This window comes from Bufo gargarizans, chromosome 4 (genome assembly GCF_014858855.1).
Source record: "Bufo gargarizans isolate SCDJY-AF-19 chromosome 4, ASM1485885v1, whole genome shotgun sequence".
Taxonomy (NCBI): Eukaryota; Metazoa; Chordata; class Amphibia; order Anura; family Bufonidae; genus Bufo; species Bufo gargarizans.
Window position 1 is genome coordinate 482,102,413 of NC_058083.1, and position 20,336 is coordinate 482,122,748.

Consider the following 20,336-nt stretch of genomic DNA (forward strand, 5'->3'; position numbering starts at 1 on the left):
TTAAATGAAGTGGCAGTCACGCATGTACACTGCATTTAGCCCCTGTGGAACTGACTGAGACTGCGAAATACAATGCTCAGATTGTAGTTTTATTGACTTTGAACAGCAGCAAGCATGCATGATTTCCCCCCAATCTTGTCCCATCGAAGGGATCTCCAGTGATCAGGCGATAAATTACGATTCTGGATAAAATCCCTTTAACTCAGCAATGACTTGTGATGGGGTCCTACTATATGGAATAGCTCTTCTAAAATTGGGAAAAAGAGCCCTGGCTGTAAGGGAGTGTACCGCTATCGAATACAGGAAATGTCAGCAAAAACACCTGATGAAATAGGTGGAGGCTTGTAAAAGTCTGCTGGAGGGGGATCTATCATCACAAAGTGAACCTAACTTACCTATGTATGAAATGGGCAAGTGATGAAAAGCACAAGGTGTGAACAACCAGAAGGTAAGAGGGAACAGGGAGCAGTGCTCGCATGGAGAGCAGCCTGCCCCCAGGCTACTTTCACATCTGCGTTCTTGCCTGATCCGGCAGAAATCAGGAAAAACGCTTCCGTCCTGATAATACAACCGTCTGCATCCGTTATAAATGGATCCGGTTGTATTATTTCTAAAACAGCCATGACGGCACTAAAACCATTGTAAGTCAATGGGCGCCGGATCAGATTTATTTTGTTGACCATTGACTTGCATTGTTTCATGCCAGAGCAGTCTTGCTCTGCATTCTATTATGCACTGAAAAATGCTGCTTGCAACGTTTTTCTGTCCGACATTGGAACGCAACCAAACGGAATGCATTCTGGTGCTCTCCGTTCTGCTCAGTTTTGTCCCCATGGACAAGACATGGGGACAAAACTGAAGCGTTTTCCTCCTGTATTGAGATCCAATGGCTGATCTCAATACCGGAAAGGAAAAACGCAGATGTGAAAGTAGCGTAAACAGCTGACTGGCGGGGGTGCTGGCTGTCGGACGCCGAACATTCTCATATGGATGACCTATCCTGAGGATAGGGCATCAATATAAATCGCTGCACAACCTCTAAGTGAAAACAGCTACATGGATTCCACTCCTGGATTCGTTTGTCCACTATTACCTTCAGCATCTGGGTCTCCAAATGGATTGAGATCGGTTGTGTCAGAACTTTCGAAGGGGGTTGAGCCGGAGTTCACCAAATCCTGCTCCTCTTCATCCAGGAAATTCAACTTGTTAATTAGTTCTACAAACAGACAAAGAATGATTTACACCACTAAAATAACAAAGATGACTACTAAGCTTTGGGGAGGTACCGGCTCTCCTTAAGGAGACCAGCTGTGTATGGAGACACTGGCAAAGCTCCATGGGAAAATAATATGCAAAGAGTTGTGCAATAATATGCAAAGACACACTCCTTTGCAAGATTACTGCTACAAACACGGATGAAACATGCAAAAATTAGCATCAAATAAAAACATAATAAACACATACTCATAATATAGGGTCATGCTCACATAGCGGCTCCGTAACACAGGGATACAACTACAAGGGCAATAAATCGGCGTCTGTTTTTTTTGTAGCAAACCCAACAGTTCCTCTTAAGGATTTAAATAGTCAAGTGCAAGAGTTAAAGTAATAAGGCAGGTCAGAGTGCAACCTAAAGCATCCGTATCATGAAGGTGGGAAGCGTGGTGCGTGGCTGGGAGTTGTGACTTTTACATGGGTGAGACAACAGAATTTGGAATATTTCTTTAGTTTTCAGGCTCCTGATACTGATGACCTATCCTGAGGATAAGGAGAAAGTAGGTTTGTTCAGGAGCAGCAACACAAGCGGCTTGTAAAGAGCGAGAGTGGTGGTCAAGATTTTTTATGCCTTGCTGTGAGGTGTTGTTCTAAATAAAGAAGAATATTGGTGATACGCTGCTGTGGCCCTCCACTTTTTCTACTATCCTGAGGATAAGTCATCGATATCCGATCAATGGGGGATCGACACCAGAGACCCCCATCTGTTCCCTGCAGTCGCTGGGTGATTGTGTAGTGACCACTACACTTTGATTGGTAGAAATGAAGAGCGTTGGACCACCATTAATAAGATATCGATGACTTATCCCGAGGACAGGTCATCGATACTAGGAGTCTGAAAAAGCCCTTTAAGAATAGGTTTCTGAAAGACATTCTTACCTACAGATAATGTGACGTTGAATACCAGTATGCAGGATTTCCATCACATTGGCCAGATATAGGGGAATGAACTGGGTTCAGTCTGTTAGTATTTGGTTTATTAGGCATTGTTCAGACTTGTCAACACTGTATTGTCAAAGTTTTGGTCAACAAAGGAGAGGCCAAAACGCCCCAAAACTGGACAACTATATACTGATGGGGTTTAGGTTATGTTCACACCTTATGGATTTTCCTATGGCAAAATTTATTTTCAATGGCTCAGTGGCAGAAATCAGAGCATCAATGGGGTACCCAGGGACATTTCCGAGAAGACAGAGCATGCTTATTCTTCCTGCAGATGATATTTTTTTTTATTTCCACCGACAAAAATCTGCATGGATTTTTTTACTTGGATTTGAGGAGGATACGTTCTGGTTACGGTATATGGAATGGCGGATCCCACCAAGTTCACAGATGGCCTAATGTATATAGACAAGCTGTATTTTAGCCCGTCACTTACCGGTGATATAAGTGTCAGCCGCTGTCCAGCTGACGGACCGCTGTTCATGGAGGGAAGGACTCCAGTAATATTTCATTAGGTAATTGAGATTCATGCAGTCAATATAATCTTCTGACCGGGTTTAGATGTTGCTTTTGTGCTGCTTTTTAAAACGCATTAAAAACTGCATTAAAAAAACCTACGGGGGACATTTATCAAGTCTGCGACCCCAGTTTTGTGGTGTAAAAATGCTGCAAGTGATGCCTGTATGTGACATTTGGTGAACAATTTTGCGACATTTGGTGACCATTGACACTTTCAGAGGTGGTACAAAAAGCAGGTCAGGATTTCAGACACCTTGCAGCACCCTTACATTGAGCAACGTGGCTATCTCCGCAACTCCCATAGAAATGAAAGCAGTGGCTACACACATGCAAGACCGGCCACGCCGTTCATTTCATTTCAGGGGGCTGCAGGGCCTTCTTGTGATTGGTGGGACCCCCATCGATCTAATCGTTATCCCCTATTCTAGATATTACCCTTTTATGATGTATGACTTTTTAAATGTTCTCATCTCCACGCCAGCCAACCCCCTTGGTGTACTTTTACAGACTTAGGAGTACACCACTAATATAGATTATTACTCTGCACTATTTAATAAATTTGGTGCAACCTCACAAAGCAAAGAAAGAATTAAAACGGATACCAAAAACCACAGCAAATGAAAAATCCCCCCCCCCCCCCCATATGTTTACCTCAACTTTTTAATTTTTTTAAAATAAATATTACTACAAATTTTTTCCAGGTGAAATATAATAAATTGTTTCAGTAAATGCTTATGCATCTCTTTCAGGTGAAACACATTAACATGTTGCACCTGTAAAAATTGCATTTGTGGTAAAAACGCATACTTTTTTTATGCCTTTTTTTTTTTTTTAAGTAACATAAAAGGCAACATCTTAACCCAGCCTTAGTGTTTAAAGGGAACCTGTCACCTGGATTTTGGGTATAGAGCTGAGGACATGGGTTGCTAGATGGCCGCTAGCACATCCACAATACCTAGTCCCCATAGCTCTGTGTGCTTTTATTGTGTATAAAAGGCGATTTGATACATATGCAAATTCACCTGAGATGAGTCAGAGCTTGAAAATATGACTCTTCTCTGGTCACACAAGTAAGATATGACTCTTATGTTAATTTGCATAGGTATCAAATCGTTTTCTTGACACAATAAAAGCACACAGAGCTATGGGGACTGGATATTGCGGATGTGCTAGCGGCCATCTAGCAGCCCATGTCCTCAGCTCTATACACAAAATCCCGGTGACAGGTTCCCTTTAAAAAATTGGAAGCTTCCTTTTAATATAAGTTGTCAGTATTAAAGGGGTTTTCCAGGACTGATACTGATGGCCCAACTGCAGGATATGTCATCTATTTCTGAATGGTGGGGGTCCGACTCCTGGCACCCCTGCTGACCAGATGTTTGAAGAGACCGTGGTGCCCCGGTGAGTGCTACCGCCTCCTCAGAGCGCCATCCAACGTATAGGGACTGTGCCTGGTATTGCATCTCAGGCCCATTCACTCATAGAAAATGTGTCCGATTAACATGAGATCACCAACTTTAGGGGAGGCTGTGGCCTCTTCAAACAGCTGATAGTTGCGAGCCCCAGGAGGATGACCCATTCTAAAGATAGGCCACCAATATCAAAATATCAGACAACCCCCTTTTAAACAGTGTCCTTTTGAACACTTTCCCCCACTCCTACTATACTTTGCTGGTTTTACTACAAATGGTCACAGACAGCAATGAGGTAAAGCCACAGTAACAAAAGATGGAGGCACATACGGCCAGCAGGAGGAAGCAAAGCGGACAAGTCAGGGGCAGGATGGAAAAAAAATAGCAAAAGACCAAAGACCTTGGCGAGGACTGGATGGTTTAGCTGCAGGCATGTGTGCTCGCTTTATGGAGTCATCTTGATCTTCAGGTAAGTTGCTCAAGGCATTCAATTGGTTTACAATTTCTGTAAACAGAAGTCAGTTAAGGAGAGAAACGGATTATCACAGAAGAAGCAGCGGCAAAAAGCATCGGGCCCCTGGCCGGAGAGAGAAGAGACAGAGGTTAGGTGGCAGAGGAGGGAGTGTTACATGGAGAGGGGTGGGCTGCATCACTGCACTGAAGACCTCAAGCTCCCCCCCTCAGGATCCATGAACGGGACGGTATAAGTCTGTGTGGTACAGATCCGTAATGCAGTCCCCGTAACGAACCACTGTATCCCCCGATTCCGTACACGCAGGTTTGTCCTCCAGCATGCTCCATCTCATGCCGTATCACATCGGTATTTTCCCCCAAAAAGCAGTGCATCATGCAGAAGTAGTGCAGGCCCGCAGGGTGCCATCATACAGTGCCTGCAGCCATAGCTTTGCCACGTGCATGAGCCCTTACTAGGCAACGATAGCCTGGCGCTATGTGGTAATGCCACCATCCAAATGTCATTTTTGTAAGATTTGGTCGAGTCCTACTGTGTATGATTCAACATCTCTTCTCCACGTCACTAGACAGATCACGCCTCGCTTTACCACAGTTTACTAATCCCATAAAACTGTGACAGTAAACAGTCTCTGAAGACAATCTATAACAATCCTCTTAAAGGGACACTTCTGGAAAAAATATTTGTAATTACTGGTACATATTAAGAGCCTACATATTAATATTCTATGTTATGGTTTTTTGTTTAGTTTTTTTGTTTTACAAAAAAAAATAAAAAATGGTGGAAAGTATTTTGAAACCATTCCATGTATTCTTTTGGTCATGGCTCTGATAGGTAATGTGTCACCCATTCCCCTTAACCCTTTCCCCGCCAAGGAAACATGTCCTAGCATCGTGGCAATTCAGTAGCTAAGGACCTACCTGATAAGTCCTTACCACTGATGGTTGAACCCCCTACTCTCCTCTTCAGCTGGCAGACATCTCAGCGGGGGTGGGGAGGCTGCTTTTTGCTGACATATCTTAAGATTCAAGTCAGGTCTTGTTTTAAAGCTGACAATCTAGGCTTTAAAACAAAACCAAACTGTAGGCACTAGTCACAATATATCAGGAGTTAGAGCACTTACAAATGGATCTCAGTGAAAGCTGAATATACCTGCAGCTTTCATTCCAGGTCTGATTTCTAAGTGCTCTAACTCGTGGTGTATCGGGACTAGAGCCTCCAGTTTGGTCTTGGGGGACCGGTGGGAGACGTGATAACAGACTGCACATGTCCCCAGGAGAAGGATAGCATGGACAGAAGCCCTTCCCCCATTAATCAGGGAGCATACTTGCTCACTAACCCTATCTTGTCCATACTTGATCTATACAGTAAAGTATACTGAACTGCAGGAGGTTCGGGTTTTGTGTCCATAATACAGGAGAAATAAAGCCCCCATATAACACCTCCCTAAAAGCGGCATTAGTTAATGCACTGTAAGAGGTTTAGGAATTTATCATTGTTAATTAGGATTACAGGTTGTATAGGGGGAAGGGAAAGTATATACTGCATCATTCCCAAAACTTATATGCAAAAAAGATGGCTGGTGCATTCCTGCAGATTTTGCATTTCATGAATACATCTAGCATTGAGTGGCAAATTAGAATTTTTGTCCAATTTTTGCTAGTACTCACTCTTTGCTGTAAAGTTGCATGAAGGTGGTTGTGCTTGTGTGTATTAATTATTAGGTTATATTTTTATACACAGTAGGTTTTGTGCTCTCAGAAAATGTAGATTTTGGTAACATTTCAGCTCTTTGCCATGTACAGTATACATACGTGGCTGACGCCCAAATATTACATGGCATCAGTTACTGTGTTTTTAAGAGAACACAAGGTGATTGTGGTTGTCAATAGTCCATCAAGGCTATGGAAATCATCAAGTTGTGTGCCTTGAGAAGATATACATGTTTTGGGGGTGCACAGCTTAAAAAGGTTTTCCGATTGACCTATCCTGAAGATTGGTTATCAGTATCTGATCGTTGGGGCCAACACCCGGGCCCCCCACCGATAAGTTGTTTGAGAAGGCTGTCCGGTGATTGCTGCGGCCTCCTTACAGCTTACCAAGCACAGCAATGCCCATTGGTGACATCCCAGGCCACGTGGCGGATGAATGTGACATCAGTGGCCTAGTGTAAACTGCGAGAAGACTTTGGCACTCATCTGAGCGCTGTGGCCTCCTCAAATACCGTAGCTGATGGGCAGGGGTCCCAGGTGTCAGATCCCCACCAATCAGATAATGATGACCTATCATGAATATAGGTCATCAATATAAGGACTCATGCACACGACTGATCGGCCCGGGGAACACAGTCCGTGTCTCTGCCAGATCTCCCAAGCCCACTGCAGGTCCCCTGGACTGGACCGAGGGGGCATTGGCCTCCCAAAGCCAGTCAGAAACTGGCATAAATTATAGCTCAGACCTACTGTACAGGGCTCATAGCTGGCATAGATGTCAATATCTGGTCCAGTGACTGCCAGAAGATGCACCACATTTATTAAGATGCCCTGAGGAACTTTGTACTCAGACTGGAGTATGTATTTTCTATATCTGCCCCAGTGTCTTGCTGTATTTCTTTACTAGTATACTAAGACGTAACACTGTCACGTTGGTGGGTATGAGTGGCGGCTGGGGAAACTTGAGAATTTCTGGCATTCAGAACAGCTGCAGTCTTTGTTCCTCTGGTGGTTAAATCCATAATAACAGGTTTGTGTTATTATCTCGACATCTCAAAAGGTGCAAAAATATCATTAATGCATTAATGGAGTTACCTGAGGTTATGTGCGGGCTGCATTCATCATGTGATATTAAAGGGAACCATGAAGGACACGCTCGCAGCACGCACAGCAGTAACAGCTACACTTGGGAATCTTTTTGGAAGTTGCAGCAAGTGTTGACTTGTTATCCCCAATACCTATATCCACGCTGACGCACCCTATCAAACACCCTATCCGTGCGCGCCCAGATGAAGCAAACGGGTGCTTTTCCTCTGCACTTGTTAGACATAACCTTCCGCGCCCTCACACCGAGACGGCATCATCTATGAAATGCATCTGTCATGTCCAATATTTGGAACACGTTAGGGCAGATTTACTAGTGAAGCGTTTCATTTGAAAAAGGGGAGAGGCTTACAACGCAAGCTCGTGCGTCAAAACTGCATTAAAATTCTGGCACAAAATATACAACTAATAAGTAGTATAAAGTTGGACTCAACAATTTAAAGGTGTGCCAGAATTATCATCAGCCCTGAGCCACTACAAATCTGGGACATCTTTACACTACCCAGTCTAAGGTAACACTATCTAAATGTTAGACAGGGTTATTAAAGGGGTTATCCGAGACCAACAAGTGCGCGTGCCCCCCCCCCCCCATGCCCGGGCCCCTCACACTGAATCTACTTCCTTGGCTCCCCGCTCCGCCGCTGCTGCTTCTCCCAGTGCACGGATGGAAAAAAAAAACTGTGTCGAGGGGCAGCAGCCAATGGCAGGCGGTGACAGGGACAAGCCTCCCTAGTATTGTGGGTGACGTTAGGGAGGCTTGTCCCCGCCTGCCATTGGCTGCACTGCCGCCCCCCTCACACTGGAGCAGGGAGCCAGGTACGTATAGTCAGTGTGAGGGGCCCCGGCATATGGGAAGAGGGGGCATTTTTTAGATAACCCCTTTATATTTTCCCCAGTGTCCCAGGTTCTAGGCTACCCCCTCCACCCCATGCCCTCTGTCTACCCCCAGAGCTGGACACTCCATTATAGGGGCTTATGACCACAAGAATATTACAGTACTGTGCATGAGGGTTCTTTAAAGGGAAAGTGTCATCAGAAAAATGCCTATTGTGAAATCATGTTTTTAGGTTAAAGGGACTCTGTCACCACTTTCTAACCCCCCCTTTTAAAACTATTGTTCTCTCCATGCCGCCCTTGTGATTACAAAGGTGTTGTTATAACATAAATTCGCTGTCTCGTTTTGATAAAAATACATTTTATCTAACCTGTCAATCTCTTTGGATAAGGTGCCCAGGGCGTTTCTGAAGGTCTGAAGCTGCCGCCCGCCGCCGCCGCCGTTGGTGCCCAGCTCCTCCCCTGATCCTTTCAGCGCCGCCTGAATGTAAAGAAATCCGCCTCCGGCTCTCGCTCAGTCAGTGCCCCCTCCTCCTTTTCAAAGATCCCGCGCGTGCGCACAGGCCTGTGCCTGATGCGCCCGTGCGGACATTTAGAATCAGCCTCATTGAGCGAAGTGCGCGCGCAGCTTCAGACCTTCAGAAACGCCCTGGGCACCTTATCCAAAGAGATTGACAGGTTAGATAAAAGGTATTTTTATCAAACGAGATGGCGAATTTATGTTATAACAACACCTTTGTAATCACAAGGGCGGCATGGAGAGAACAATAGTTTTAAAAGGGGGTGTTAGAAAGTGGTGACAGAGTCCCTTTAAACCTATATTTAAAGAATTTTTGGTAATGGTTTTTTTAATTTTCCAGGTCAATATCTATATAAAAAAAATAAAAAATTCATACAGTTTTCACAATGGCCAGTAATTCTAATATAAGTGCAACATCATGGTCTGTACAGATCACTTTTCAGCAGTCATCTCATTATCATTACAGGCAGAATTAAAATGACAGATATCATCTATATAGACAATATGGGATCCACCATTCACAATAGGTGATATCACAGCTTATCTACTCCCTCCTGACCCTAATGTACACAGGGCATGCCTAGTAAAATTTCTAAAGGGAATAAGTGTCTGATCAGTGGGGGTTTGACTGTTGGGGCCCCCACTGATCACGAGACCTGTGTGCCTCTATTTTAATATAGCGGCAGAAATGCATATGCTCTGTCACTACATTCAATTGTATGGGGCTGCCGGAGACAGCCGAGCCATAGAGCTCAATGGACCAATAGACATGCATGCATGTCTGCCGCTCCATTCTGACTGGGGGCCCCCAGTGGTGGACCCCTGATGATCATTTATCTCCTACCATGTTTTCTAAACACTCATCAATAATCAATATTAAAGGGGATTCCACTGACCGTCATGTGAGTCGGCCCGATGGGCCACTGTAGTAACAGGTTCACCACAGTACTTACCATCAGCTACTTCATACTGTACAGGATTAACCTACAGTATGGAAATGTAGTCCGATAACGTCGTCTATATGACAGGTCTCTGCTCCTTCACGATTACCATTATAATCCACTAAATGACTAAATCCGTCTGCACGGTGTATTAGAACTGTAAATGATCATTTTATACATACAAATCAATTATTAAAATAGCCTGAAAATGCCTCAAGTAAAAAAAATATAAAAAATCCTAATTCAATTTTTATTTATTTTTAAAATTTCAATTGTTGGGAACAATGTATTTAGTTTTACGGCCATAAGGTTTGACTTCATAATTTTTTCAAAGACATGAGCTGAAAATACTGCTTTCTTTGTGGACATTAATAGTATTCTAATGGTATTTCATTCAGCATGTGGAATGTTAATCCCGGCCTGGCCAAATTCCAGCTCAGGTCAAATAATCCTGTCTGTTCATGTCCCACCTGTAAATAAACAGACAAAAACGCATTTTTAACCTGAAGCCCCGAGATAAAAATTGTCCGCTAGAATTACGGAATTATTATCTAGTGAGGCTGTAATAATAGTGGGTGGGAAAAGGCAAAAAGCAGAACAAGATGGTATTCATATTGAGGTCCCCAATCTTCCACAAAAATAAAACAAAAATTATTACTAAAAAAATAGAATTATATGAGATTATATATATACACACACTGATCCAGTACTATGACCTTGAGCATATGAGCAAGCATAGAAGAAATCTTGGTAAATTACCACAGTTTTTCCCTTAGATAAGGTTGGGTAAATTAAAGCAGACTTAAAGGAAATGTGTCACCAATTTTTTTTTTTCTGCCAGTTAAAACCAGATAGCGACATATATCATTTTTTTTTTCTAATCGGTTTTAATTTTCTGATTACAGGTTTTTTTTTTTATTCTATTTCCTGAGGCGGCCATCTTGCCTGAGCTGTCCTTAACAGCATTTACAAAGCATTTAAAGAATTGCTTTACAGCAGCCCCATGGGCCATAGACACAGAATACAGGAGGGGACCTCAATGACGTCTATGGTAGAGTTTTCTGGGCATGCTCTGTGACCTGTGCAGAGGTCATTGTACAAGGAAAGAATAGATGAGCTTTGACAATCGCCTATTGTGAATGGAGGATCTCGTCTTATCTGTGCACAGAGGTGATATATGTCATTCCAAACCTTTCTGTAATGATAAGGAGATAACTGCAGTAAAGTGACCTGTACAGACCAAGTGGCGCATATTATTAGGCCTAGTGGCCAGTAAAAGAACTGCAGGATTTTATGCTTTTTAGTTAAATATATAGATTCACAATTGAAAATTAAGAATAACATAAAAAAATATTTAAAGGGAACCTGTCATTAACTTTATGCTGCCCATACTAACAACAGAATAAAGTAGAGACAGGTGAGTTGATTTCCACGGTCTGTCATTTATAAGTTAAAAGTAAGTGGTTGCAGAGAACCAACAACACAATCATTGCAGACTGGGCCTGGAAAAGAGTCACGGCCACCTGAGAAGAGTCCTGGTTATTCATGAACTCCTGCTCTCCCGCCAACCTGCTGATGGCTGACAGTCTTCTACCGAGTTTTCTCCCTTTCTCTCTAGGAGAGAACTGCCAATCATCAGCAGATGGGCGAGAGAGCAGGAGTTTAGGAATAACCAGGACTCTTCTCAGGTGGCCGTGACTCTTTTCAAGGCCTGGGCTGCAATGATTATGATGCTGGTTCTCAGCAACCACTTACTTTTAGCTGATCCAATTTTTTGGGCAAGTGAAGAGATGAAAAAATGGCAAATCATCAATTTTAAAAATGTTTTTGCGTTATGCCATTGGGATAGGGTACTTTCACACTAGCATTGTAGCATTGCAGATAGTTCCGGCAAACCGTATGCAAACGGAAATATGTTTTTTCCCAGATCCGTTAATATACCGGATCCATCTCATCCGGAATAACTGATCTGGTATTTAAATGTTTTCAAAGATCAAAAGCAAAAATAGCTCCTCCTACGTCCCGGCGCATGCACTGACCGGAAAACCGGATCCGGCAACGCGGCAATTTCTGGAACACTTGGTACCAGATCCAGCATGAATACATCTCTATGGAAATGAATGCCAGATCCAGCAAGTGCGGTATTGTTCTGGGATTTTGGCTGGAAAAAATACCGCAGCAAGCTGAGGTATTTTGTCCGGTCAAGTACCGTACAAGGGACGGAACAGAAGACATCCTGATGCATACTGAACGGCTAAGTTTCCATTCAGAATGCATTAGGACAAAACTGATGCATTATTTTCCCCGGTATTTAGACCCATTACCGGATTTCAATACCAGAAAAGAATAACGCTAGTGTGAAAGTACCCATAAATATTTTTATATTTTAAAGGTTCAGGCATTTTGGGATCTTTATATTTTTTCTTTGTTTGTTTTTTTACTTTGATACTGGAAAAAGGAGAGTGATTTGAATGTTTATATTTTTAAAACTTTTTTAACTTGTTTTTTTAGCCCCCCAGGAGGCTAGAATATGCGATCTTCAGATTTCTTTTAGCTTACATCGTAGTTCAAGACCCTCGTACAACACGTCCGCCATGTTTGCTATTTTGTCTGGTCCATGTACTGTAACCAGGATAATGAAACTACTATACAAATAATGGGAAACTGTGCAACACAATAATGTGCTACATTCTGGCATACGCTGACTCACACACGAGAACCATTGTGTGTCAATCAGAAAAGGCTACTAGTGATGTATGACAGATGCATCATAGTTTCACCCTCCCAAAATGGCTGCCTTATCTGTCTAAAACCAATAGGTGCACTTTAAGATGATGGGAGTTTTCAGGCGTCCAAAAATAATTGTGGATCATTTAAAGATTGAAATAGATATATGTATCTAAGCTAAGTAGCTGACGGCTAGGATGTAGTTTGCGCTATTATGATCCGGTTACTACGGCCAATAACTAACTTTTATGCGTCCATCTCATCTGTAACAATCATTTTGCCCCATAATACTGCAGTCTCCCAATACAAACCTTAGCACTCGCTTGGTCAAAGACGTAAAGGGCATCTGTCAGCAGTTTTGTACCTATGACACTGGCTGACCTGTTACATGTGCACTTAGCAGCTGAAGGCATCTGTGTTGGTCCCATGTTCATATGTGTCCGCACTACTAAGAAAAATGATGTTTTAATATATGAAAATAAGCCTCTAGGAGCAACGGGGGCGTTGCCGTTACACCTAGAGGCTCTGCTCTCTCTGCAACTGCCGCACCCTCTGCACTTTCATTGACAGGGCCAGGTGTGATGACATTTACAGGGCCTGACCCTGTCAATCAAAGTGCAAAAGGCACGGCAGTTGCAGAGAGAGCAGAGCCTCTAGGTGTAACAGCAACGCCCCCGTTGCTCCTAGAGGCTAATTAGCATATATTAAAACTTTATTTTTCTCAGTAATGCAGGCACATATGAACATGGGACCAACACAGATGCCTTCAGCTGCCAAGCGCACATGTAACAGGTCAGCCAGTGTCATGGGTACAAATCTGCTGACAGATGCCCTTTAACAAGCTACATATGTTTATTAGTAAAACGCAGTTTCTTTCTTCAGCTTTCCCTAAGGGGATTCTGCTAAGTGGATCTGAGCTTCAGTTGCCTAGCAACCGCTTGAATCCTTTCTGGATGACTACCATTTCAGTACACGTACAGATGTGATCACATGAAAGTCTATCTGCTCAAAGTGCCATCAAAACCTTGGTTTAGGTCCCCACAAGGCAGAATGAGATGAGTGCATAATAAAGGATGCCCCTTCTAGACGAAATCTACCATGAAATTTACAGAAAAATATTAACTGGGGAAAGAAAAGAACACTTACCTGGGGCCTCCTTTTCATCTTTTCAGTTGTAGATCCACTAATTCCCAGGCTTTTTTTCTGCCATCCAAGATGGCTGCCCTGCCTCTCAGACTACCCGGGGCTTAGTCCAAACCACTTTCGGCTTGTTCAGCCCTGCTCTTGGATTGGCCAGCACTGCTCACATGAGCAGCACTGTCCAATCCAAGGGCAGCAGAAAGTGCCTTGGGCTAACAAGTGCACAGTATGCATCAGGTAGTCTGAGAAGCGGTGCGGCCATCTTGGAGGACAGAAGAGGAGCCAGGGAATTGGTGGATCTGCAGATCTCCAATGAAAAGGAGAGCAATATTTAAGTGTTCTGTTCGTTCCCCCGTTGTACATTTTTTCCGTTGAATTGTGGAGTCATTTTAAAAGAGGTTTTCAGACTTATTTTTTTTATAGAGATGAACTATCCTCAGGATAGGTCATCAGTATCTGGTTGGCAGGTCAGACACCCAGGACCCCCGCCAATCAGCTGCTCTATTGAGTGCCGCTGCCTCCTCACAGCTCACCAAGCACAGCGCCGTACATTGTGTAGTGGCTGTGTTTGGTATTGCAGCTCTGCCACATTCACTAGCATGGGACTGAGCAGTACCTAGGCGACGTGACAGATGACCATGCCGTCACTGGGTAATCTGCGAGAAGGCCGTGGCGCTCGCTACTAATTAGGATTAAAATTTTTAGAGGCATGCAGGTGACTTCCTACAAGTGTGTGACAGATAGAGAAACTGGACTGTCCCTCTGGGTCAAGAAAGGTTGCGTCTACGGCAGAGAAGCTCCCGAAGTACACAATAAATATGTCCTTAGGACTACATTAGCCAATGGGGCCAAGAAAGTGTCCTTTTAGCTTCCGTCTGGCCAGTACACATTAGCGCGCCATTCCATACAGCGGCATCCAGTAACCAGGACCGTATCGGAAACAGATGCCACAAAGTGGCGTCCATTTAATGTGCATGTTCTGGCAGCAGAGACTAACAGGAAATACTTATTTGAAAAAAATTTGAATACATTTCCAGAAGACATTGGGAGACAAATCAGATTAATATAAAACCTGAAGTACAACGTTGGTTAAGAACGTCATGGGTCGGACTGTTCTGGAATGTGAAGCGTGCACGTGCACGTGTCATGACCGCCGCTCACATGCTGTAGCACTACACACCTGTTATTTTAGCAGTCTTTTCTTCCTGGTTAACTCTATTCTCCTCGTCATCCTCGTTGTCTTCCTCAAAATCATCCAGGTTTCCTATGTCCGCTTGTTTCATGCTCATCAGACTGGCAAGACTTTGCATGTCTTCATCACTGAAAGAAATAAGCCCCTGCTAATTCCCATCATTTACACCTCAAAAATAATAACGACTGAAAGATCTGCTCACGGAAGGGAGAAGAACGAGACTCGGCAGCGAGTAGATTAGTATGGACAACCTTGCAGGACTTCTTGCGATTTAGTGGCAGGGCTCCCCCTCAAACAGGACTTCTACCCACAATACCTCGGAACCAGGGACGGGTGTGAAAATACAACAAAACCCAGTTTTCTTTCAATTAAACCTGTACAACCCCTCAACAAATAGATATTTACTGTGCTTTATCCAATGAACTCAATTTCTCACAGTTTTCAAAATCCCTGCTTACAGGCATTGTTTACAGGGCATCTGTCAGCAGTTTTGTACCTATGACACTGGCTGACCCATTACATGTGCGCTTGGCAGCTGAAGACATCTGTGTTGGTCCCATGTTAATATGTGCCCGCATTGCTGAGAAAAATGATGATTTTATATATGCAAATTAACCTTTAGGAGCAACGGGGGCGTTGCCATTACACCTAGAGGCTCAGCTCTCTTTGCAACTGCCGCACCTAAGAATAGGCCATCATCCAGTTATATAAGGAATAATCTTTGGAATGTCCCTTTAAAGGGCTAGTCCACAATTTTGATAATGATTGCCTACCCTCAGGAAAGGCCATCAATATCAGATCATCTGGGCTTCAACACCCCACACCGACCTCCATTGTGTAGTGGGCGGAGCTGGTAACTGTGGTGCTGCTCGCTCTGATGTTACCAGCTCCGTCCACTACACAATGGATGGAGCAGTGTAGTCAGGGGCAGACTGGGAACTTAAAGTGACCTTGGAAGAAAATAATAAAAGTGCAAGGCGGGTCCAAATTGACAGAAGGCTGGGCAACACAAGTAGGCAGGGCCAGCAAATCCATATTGTGGCACAAAATACCGCTCCAGCACAGCAAAATTCTTCCTCAGAAGCTGTCCCTCTGTGGTGGCCCGCACCAGCTGCCACGTTCTGTCCTCCTACTCCAGGTGCCTCAGGATGGCAATATAGTTCAATTCAGGAATCAGGAGGGCACCTGTGGTCACCAACCAAGTACATAACTACTTGACACCCCCAGCGTTAATTAACTCTGGGAGCGACAGATCATTACTTACATGGTGGATGGCCTTTAGGAGGGCTCAGGTGGCTACTGGGCATTAGCCCACCAAGAAATTTCTCTGTAGCCTTTATGGCCAAGCTCTGGCACCGAAGCTACAGAGAAAAAGCTGATCGGTGGGGATGCGGGGTGTCGATCTCCAATCTGATACTGATGGCCTATCCTGAGACAGGCTATCAATATCAAAATCCTAGACAAACCCCTTAAGTTCTGAAGTAGCCCAACATAGGCCTTTACCCTGTGGCTGTATCCTGGTGGCAGGACCAGTTAGTATATGATCAGGTCAAATATGTCTTAAAAGGTATAGCGAACATATTTATAAATTTTATCAGCGTCATTATTTGTGTACAACCAATTTTTTTTTCAGGTTATGTGCTAAAAAAAACTTTAAAAAAAATTAAACTTGACTCATAGGAACCAATGTCACGTATTTATAATAATCAGACGTCTGCTTTCAGAGAGTCAGTTCTTCCAAATGGTTAGAAAGCAGGGCGCATTTGTACTGTGCAATATGCAAGAAAGAATATTATTACACAGCAGGGTTGCAGTATTGGCTATTTGCAAAAATATCTGTTACTGACGCTGAACAGAAAACATTTTTTTGCAATTTTTTTATTATTTTTTTTATTAAGAGAAATGATCCATTTCAGAAAGGGAAGAAATAATACCCTATCTGCATTTTGATGGCTTGCTCGCAATTTAATTATATATTTCTGTAATTGGCATTCTGCACAATTCCCACCCACAATGTGTACTATAGTGCTGCGGATTAACACTGGACATTGAAATAGACTTTTCTTTGCCTCCCAAGGAATCTGCACATTTTAATACCTGCGGAGATGATTGCAGGATAGAACACAATTAAATGTTGTCAGGCAACAAAACTGAACTTTGGTAATGTGGTAACCAAGAAGAAAGATAAAAGAAAGAGAGAAAGGGGATAAAAAAGAAATGACTAGATTACACAGAATAGCAGAAATCTACAAATTAAAATGGTTCAGTTCTGAATTTCTTCTTACAGTAATTGAATGCCACCCCTCCCCCTCCTTTCCGAAAGTCAAAACAGCCCGTGCTTAGAAAATATCATCGCCCTACCTACATTAACATTCCATTAAATGTCCTAACAGCTGGCGCTCCGCAACGTCTACGGAACAATCCGCATCCACAAAATACCTCCAATTAACTCAGCCAGTTCTCCTATCGTTCCTACCATATTACACATTCAAAATAGCATAAAAAAGAACAAAAAACAACCACCCAGCAATGGAAGAAGACTTACGTAGCTTTGCCCTCTCGGAGGAAAATGCAAGATAAGGAGAACTGCAGAGTGGCGGATACAACCTTCTTGGATAGGGGTTTGAATTTCAGCTTGACATCGGTTTGGGTAGGCATCGGGCTCGCGTATTGCTTCATGTTGATGTTGCTGGTTGCAAGAGCTTTCCGACGACCAGAAGGAGATTCCTACAGGCAGAAGTAGAAGAGAGAAATTCACCAAATACACTAACTTATGCCCCAAAGGCTGTCTAATAAATTAATACAGGACCACAAAACCAAAAAGACAGGCACTGGAGGCTCACAAGAAGCTAAAAACATCATAGCTCAATGAGTCATGAAAGTACAAGGAGTCCAATGGGCACCATGCAATGCTACACTTCGCCTGTGGTGGCAGTGCAGGTAAAATGAACAGTTGCTGCCAGAACAGCTAAACAGCAGAGCTTCAAGAAGCAGAGCACTATCAGGATAGGTCATCCATATCAGATCCGTGGGGGTCAGACATCAGCCGCTCCTATCTGCTGTTCCCAAGTCGCTCCAAAAATAATAACCGAAACTGCTCAGCTCCGTCCATTGTGTTGTGGACTGAGCTGGTTACCGCAGCAGTGCTTCCACTGTTGTAAGAAATACAGGTTTTGGAAATAATATATGTATTATATTGCATTATATTGTATAGATTATGAGGGATTTATTTGTGTGAATCAGAGACGGGTATATATGTGTGTATACTTCATTAGTATGCATGTATCTAGCTCCTTTTGTCTTACTCCGATTCTCACAGATAAAGGAATATCCTGCATCTCTTACATATGCTCATTGGTAGAGAACAAAAAGGCACCCAAAATGTGTGAATAAGAGCAGAGTGTCATAAAATGCAAAAATTACTGGTTGACCAAGATTCAGCCTCTGCGCAGGCCCACCGACTCTCAGATAACCGATATAAGGGGGGTTGGCAAGGATGGGGTTTGAGAGCTTTCAAGGAATAAGGCTAGGTCTACACGACGACATGTGTCGCGCGACATAGATAGGGCACAACTACCCTGCAACATTTGTCGCGCGACAATTTTTATGATAGTCTATGGTGTCGCAATGCGACATGCAACATGCTGCGTCAGTCGCAGAAAAATCCATCTCAAATGCATGTCGCATGTTGCCGTGTGACACCATAGACTATCATTATAAATGTTGTCGCGTGACATTGGTGCGACAAATATTGTCGTGTAGACCTAGCATAAAAGATCCATGCTTTGGGGAAGCTGGAGGAGGAGGCTGGGAGGAAGAGAGGACAGGAGAGGGCAGAGGAGAGACAAGGATTGGGAGCCCATGTGTGGTAACTATAAACTGTAAGGAATTTTAATGTTGAGTTAAAGTAGTATTATATTGTATCCTGGAAATTTCTAGTAATTATAATTATTGTTATGTGAGTATAAGTCTCTCTCTATGTAATAGTTATTTCTTTTTGTTCCAGTGTAACTCCATATATACTCATCAATAATACTGTAATATCAATTGTCTACACTATACAATATATCTTTTTTTATACATTCACTCTTGTGTCTCATTTATTGCATCCAACCTCGAATCAGACCCAGTAAGAAGGTGTATTGTATATATTTATATATAATACTTTCTTACACTGTGTTCACAACACAATGGACCAAGTGGTGTAGTTCTGGCATCGGAGCAACTCAGAAATAGCCAGTGTCAGACCCCAGCCCATCTTATACAGTTGTGTCCAAAATAATAGCAGTGTGTTAAAAAAAAAAAAAAAAAGTGAATAAAGCTCAAAATCCTTCGAATAGCTTTTATCTCCATACACACAAATGCATTGGGAACACTACACATTCTATTCCAAATCAAAACATGAAAAAAAAAAATCAAATTTGTGTTGTTCCTGTGAACAGGTATTCCAGCCCAGGATGTTTGGATGACATTCCACAGTTCTTCTCTATTTCTTGGTTTTGCCTCTATTGGATTAAGATCTGGGTATTGGGCTGACCGCTCCATAACGTCAATCTTGTTGGTCTGGAACCAAGATGTTGCACGTTTACTGGTGTGTTTGGGGTCGTTGTCTTGTTGGAACACCCATTTCAAGGGCATTTCCTCTTCAGCATAAGGCAGCATGACCTCTTCAAGTATTCTGATGTATTCAAACTGATCCATGATCCCTGGTATGCGATAAATAGGCCCAACACATAGTATGAGAAACATCCCTATATCATGATGCCTGCGCCGCCATGCTTCACTGTCTTCACAGTGTACTGTGGCTGAATTCAGTGTTTGGGGGTCGTCTGACAAACTGTCTCCGGCCACTAGACCCAAAAAGAACAATCTTACTTTCATCAGTCCACAAAATGTCTCTTTAGGCCAGTAAATGTGCTCTTTGACAAATTGTAACCTCTTCAGCATATGTCTTTTTTTCGACAGTGGGACTTTGCGGGGGCTTCTTGCAGATAGCTTGGCTTCACATAGGCGTCTTCTCATTGTAACAGTACTCACAGGTAACGTAAGACCTTCTTTGATCTTCCTAGAGCTGATTGTTGGCCGAGTCCTTGCCATTTTGGCTATTCTTCTATCCATTCGAATGGTAGTTTTTCGCTTTCTTCCACGTCTTTCAGGTTTTGGTTGCCGTTTTAAAACATTTGCGATCATTTTAGCTGAGCAGCCCATCATTTTCTGCACTTCTTATATGTTTTCCCCTCTCCAATCAATTTATTAAGCAAGGTACGCTGTTCTTCTGAACAATGTCTGGAACGACCCATTTTCCTCAGAATTTCAGAGAGAAATGCACTGTAACCAGCAAGTACAACATTTGCTGCCTTCCTTAAATAAGGGCAATAATTGCCACCTGTTTTTCAAAGAATGAATGACCTCACTCATTGAACTCCACACTGCTATTATTTTCAACATGCCCCTTTCAATTAGTGATTCAATTACACAGAATCAGCAGCAAGCATGTGATGACTGTCGGGCCTGTTGGAATTCTATTACTCTACTACACCTGCTAG

General features: G+C 43.1%; 1 protein-coding gene across 4 annotated transcripts in view; it reads right to left on the reverse strand.

Annotated features, from left to right (window-relative positions):
• EHBP1 (EH domain binding protein 1) overlaps positions 1–20,336 on the reverse strand; it is a 357,318-nt gene that overhangs the window by 233,912 nt on the left and 103,070 nt on the right. For all 4 annotated transcript variants that reach the window (XM_044288819.1, XM_044288821.1, XM_044288820.1 and 1 more), the window contains exons 6-8: positions 17,336–17,517; positions 14,779–14,918; positions 1,094–1,216 (exon numbers count right to left, since the gene is read on the reverse strand). In XM_044288819.1, the coding sequence (XP_044144754.1) occupies positions 1,094–1,216; positions 14,779–14,918; positions 17,336–17,517 (445 nt within the window). The remainder of the gene's footprint in view (positions 1–1,093; positions 1,217–14,778; positions 14,919–17,335; positions 17,518–20,336) is intronic.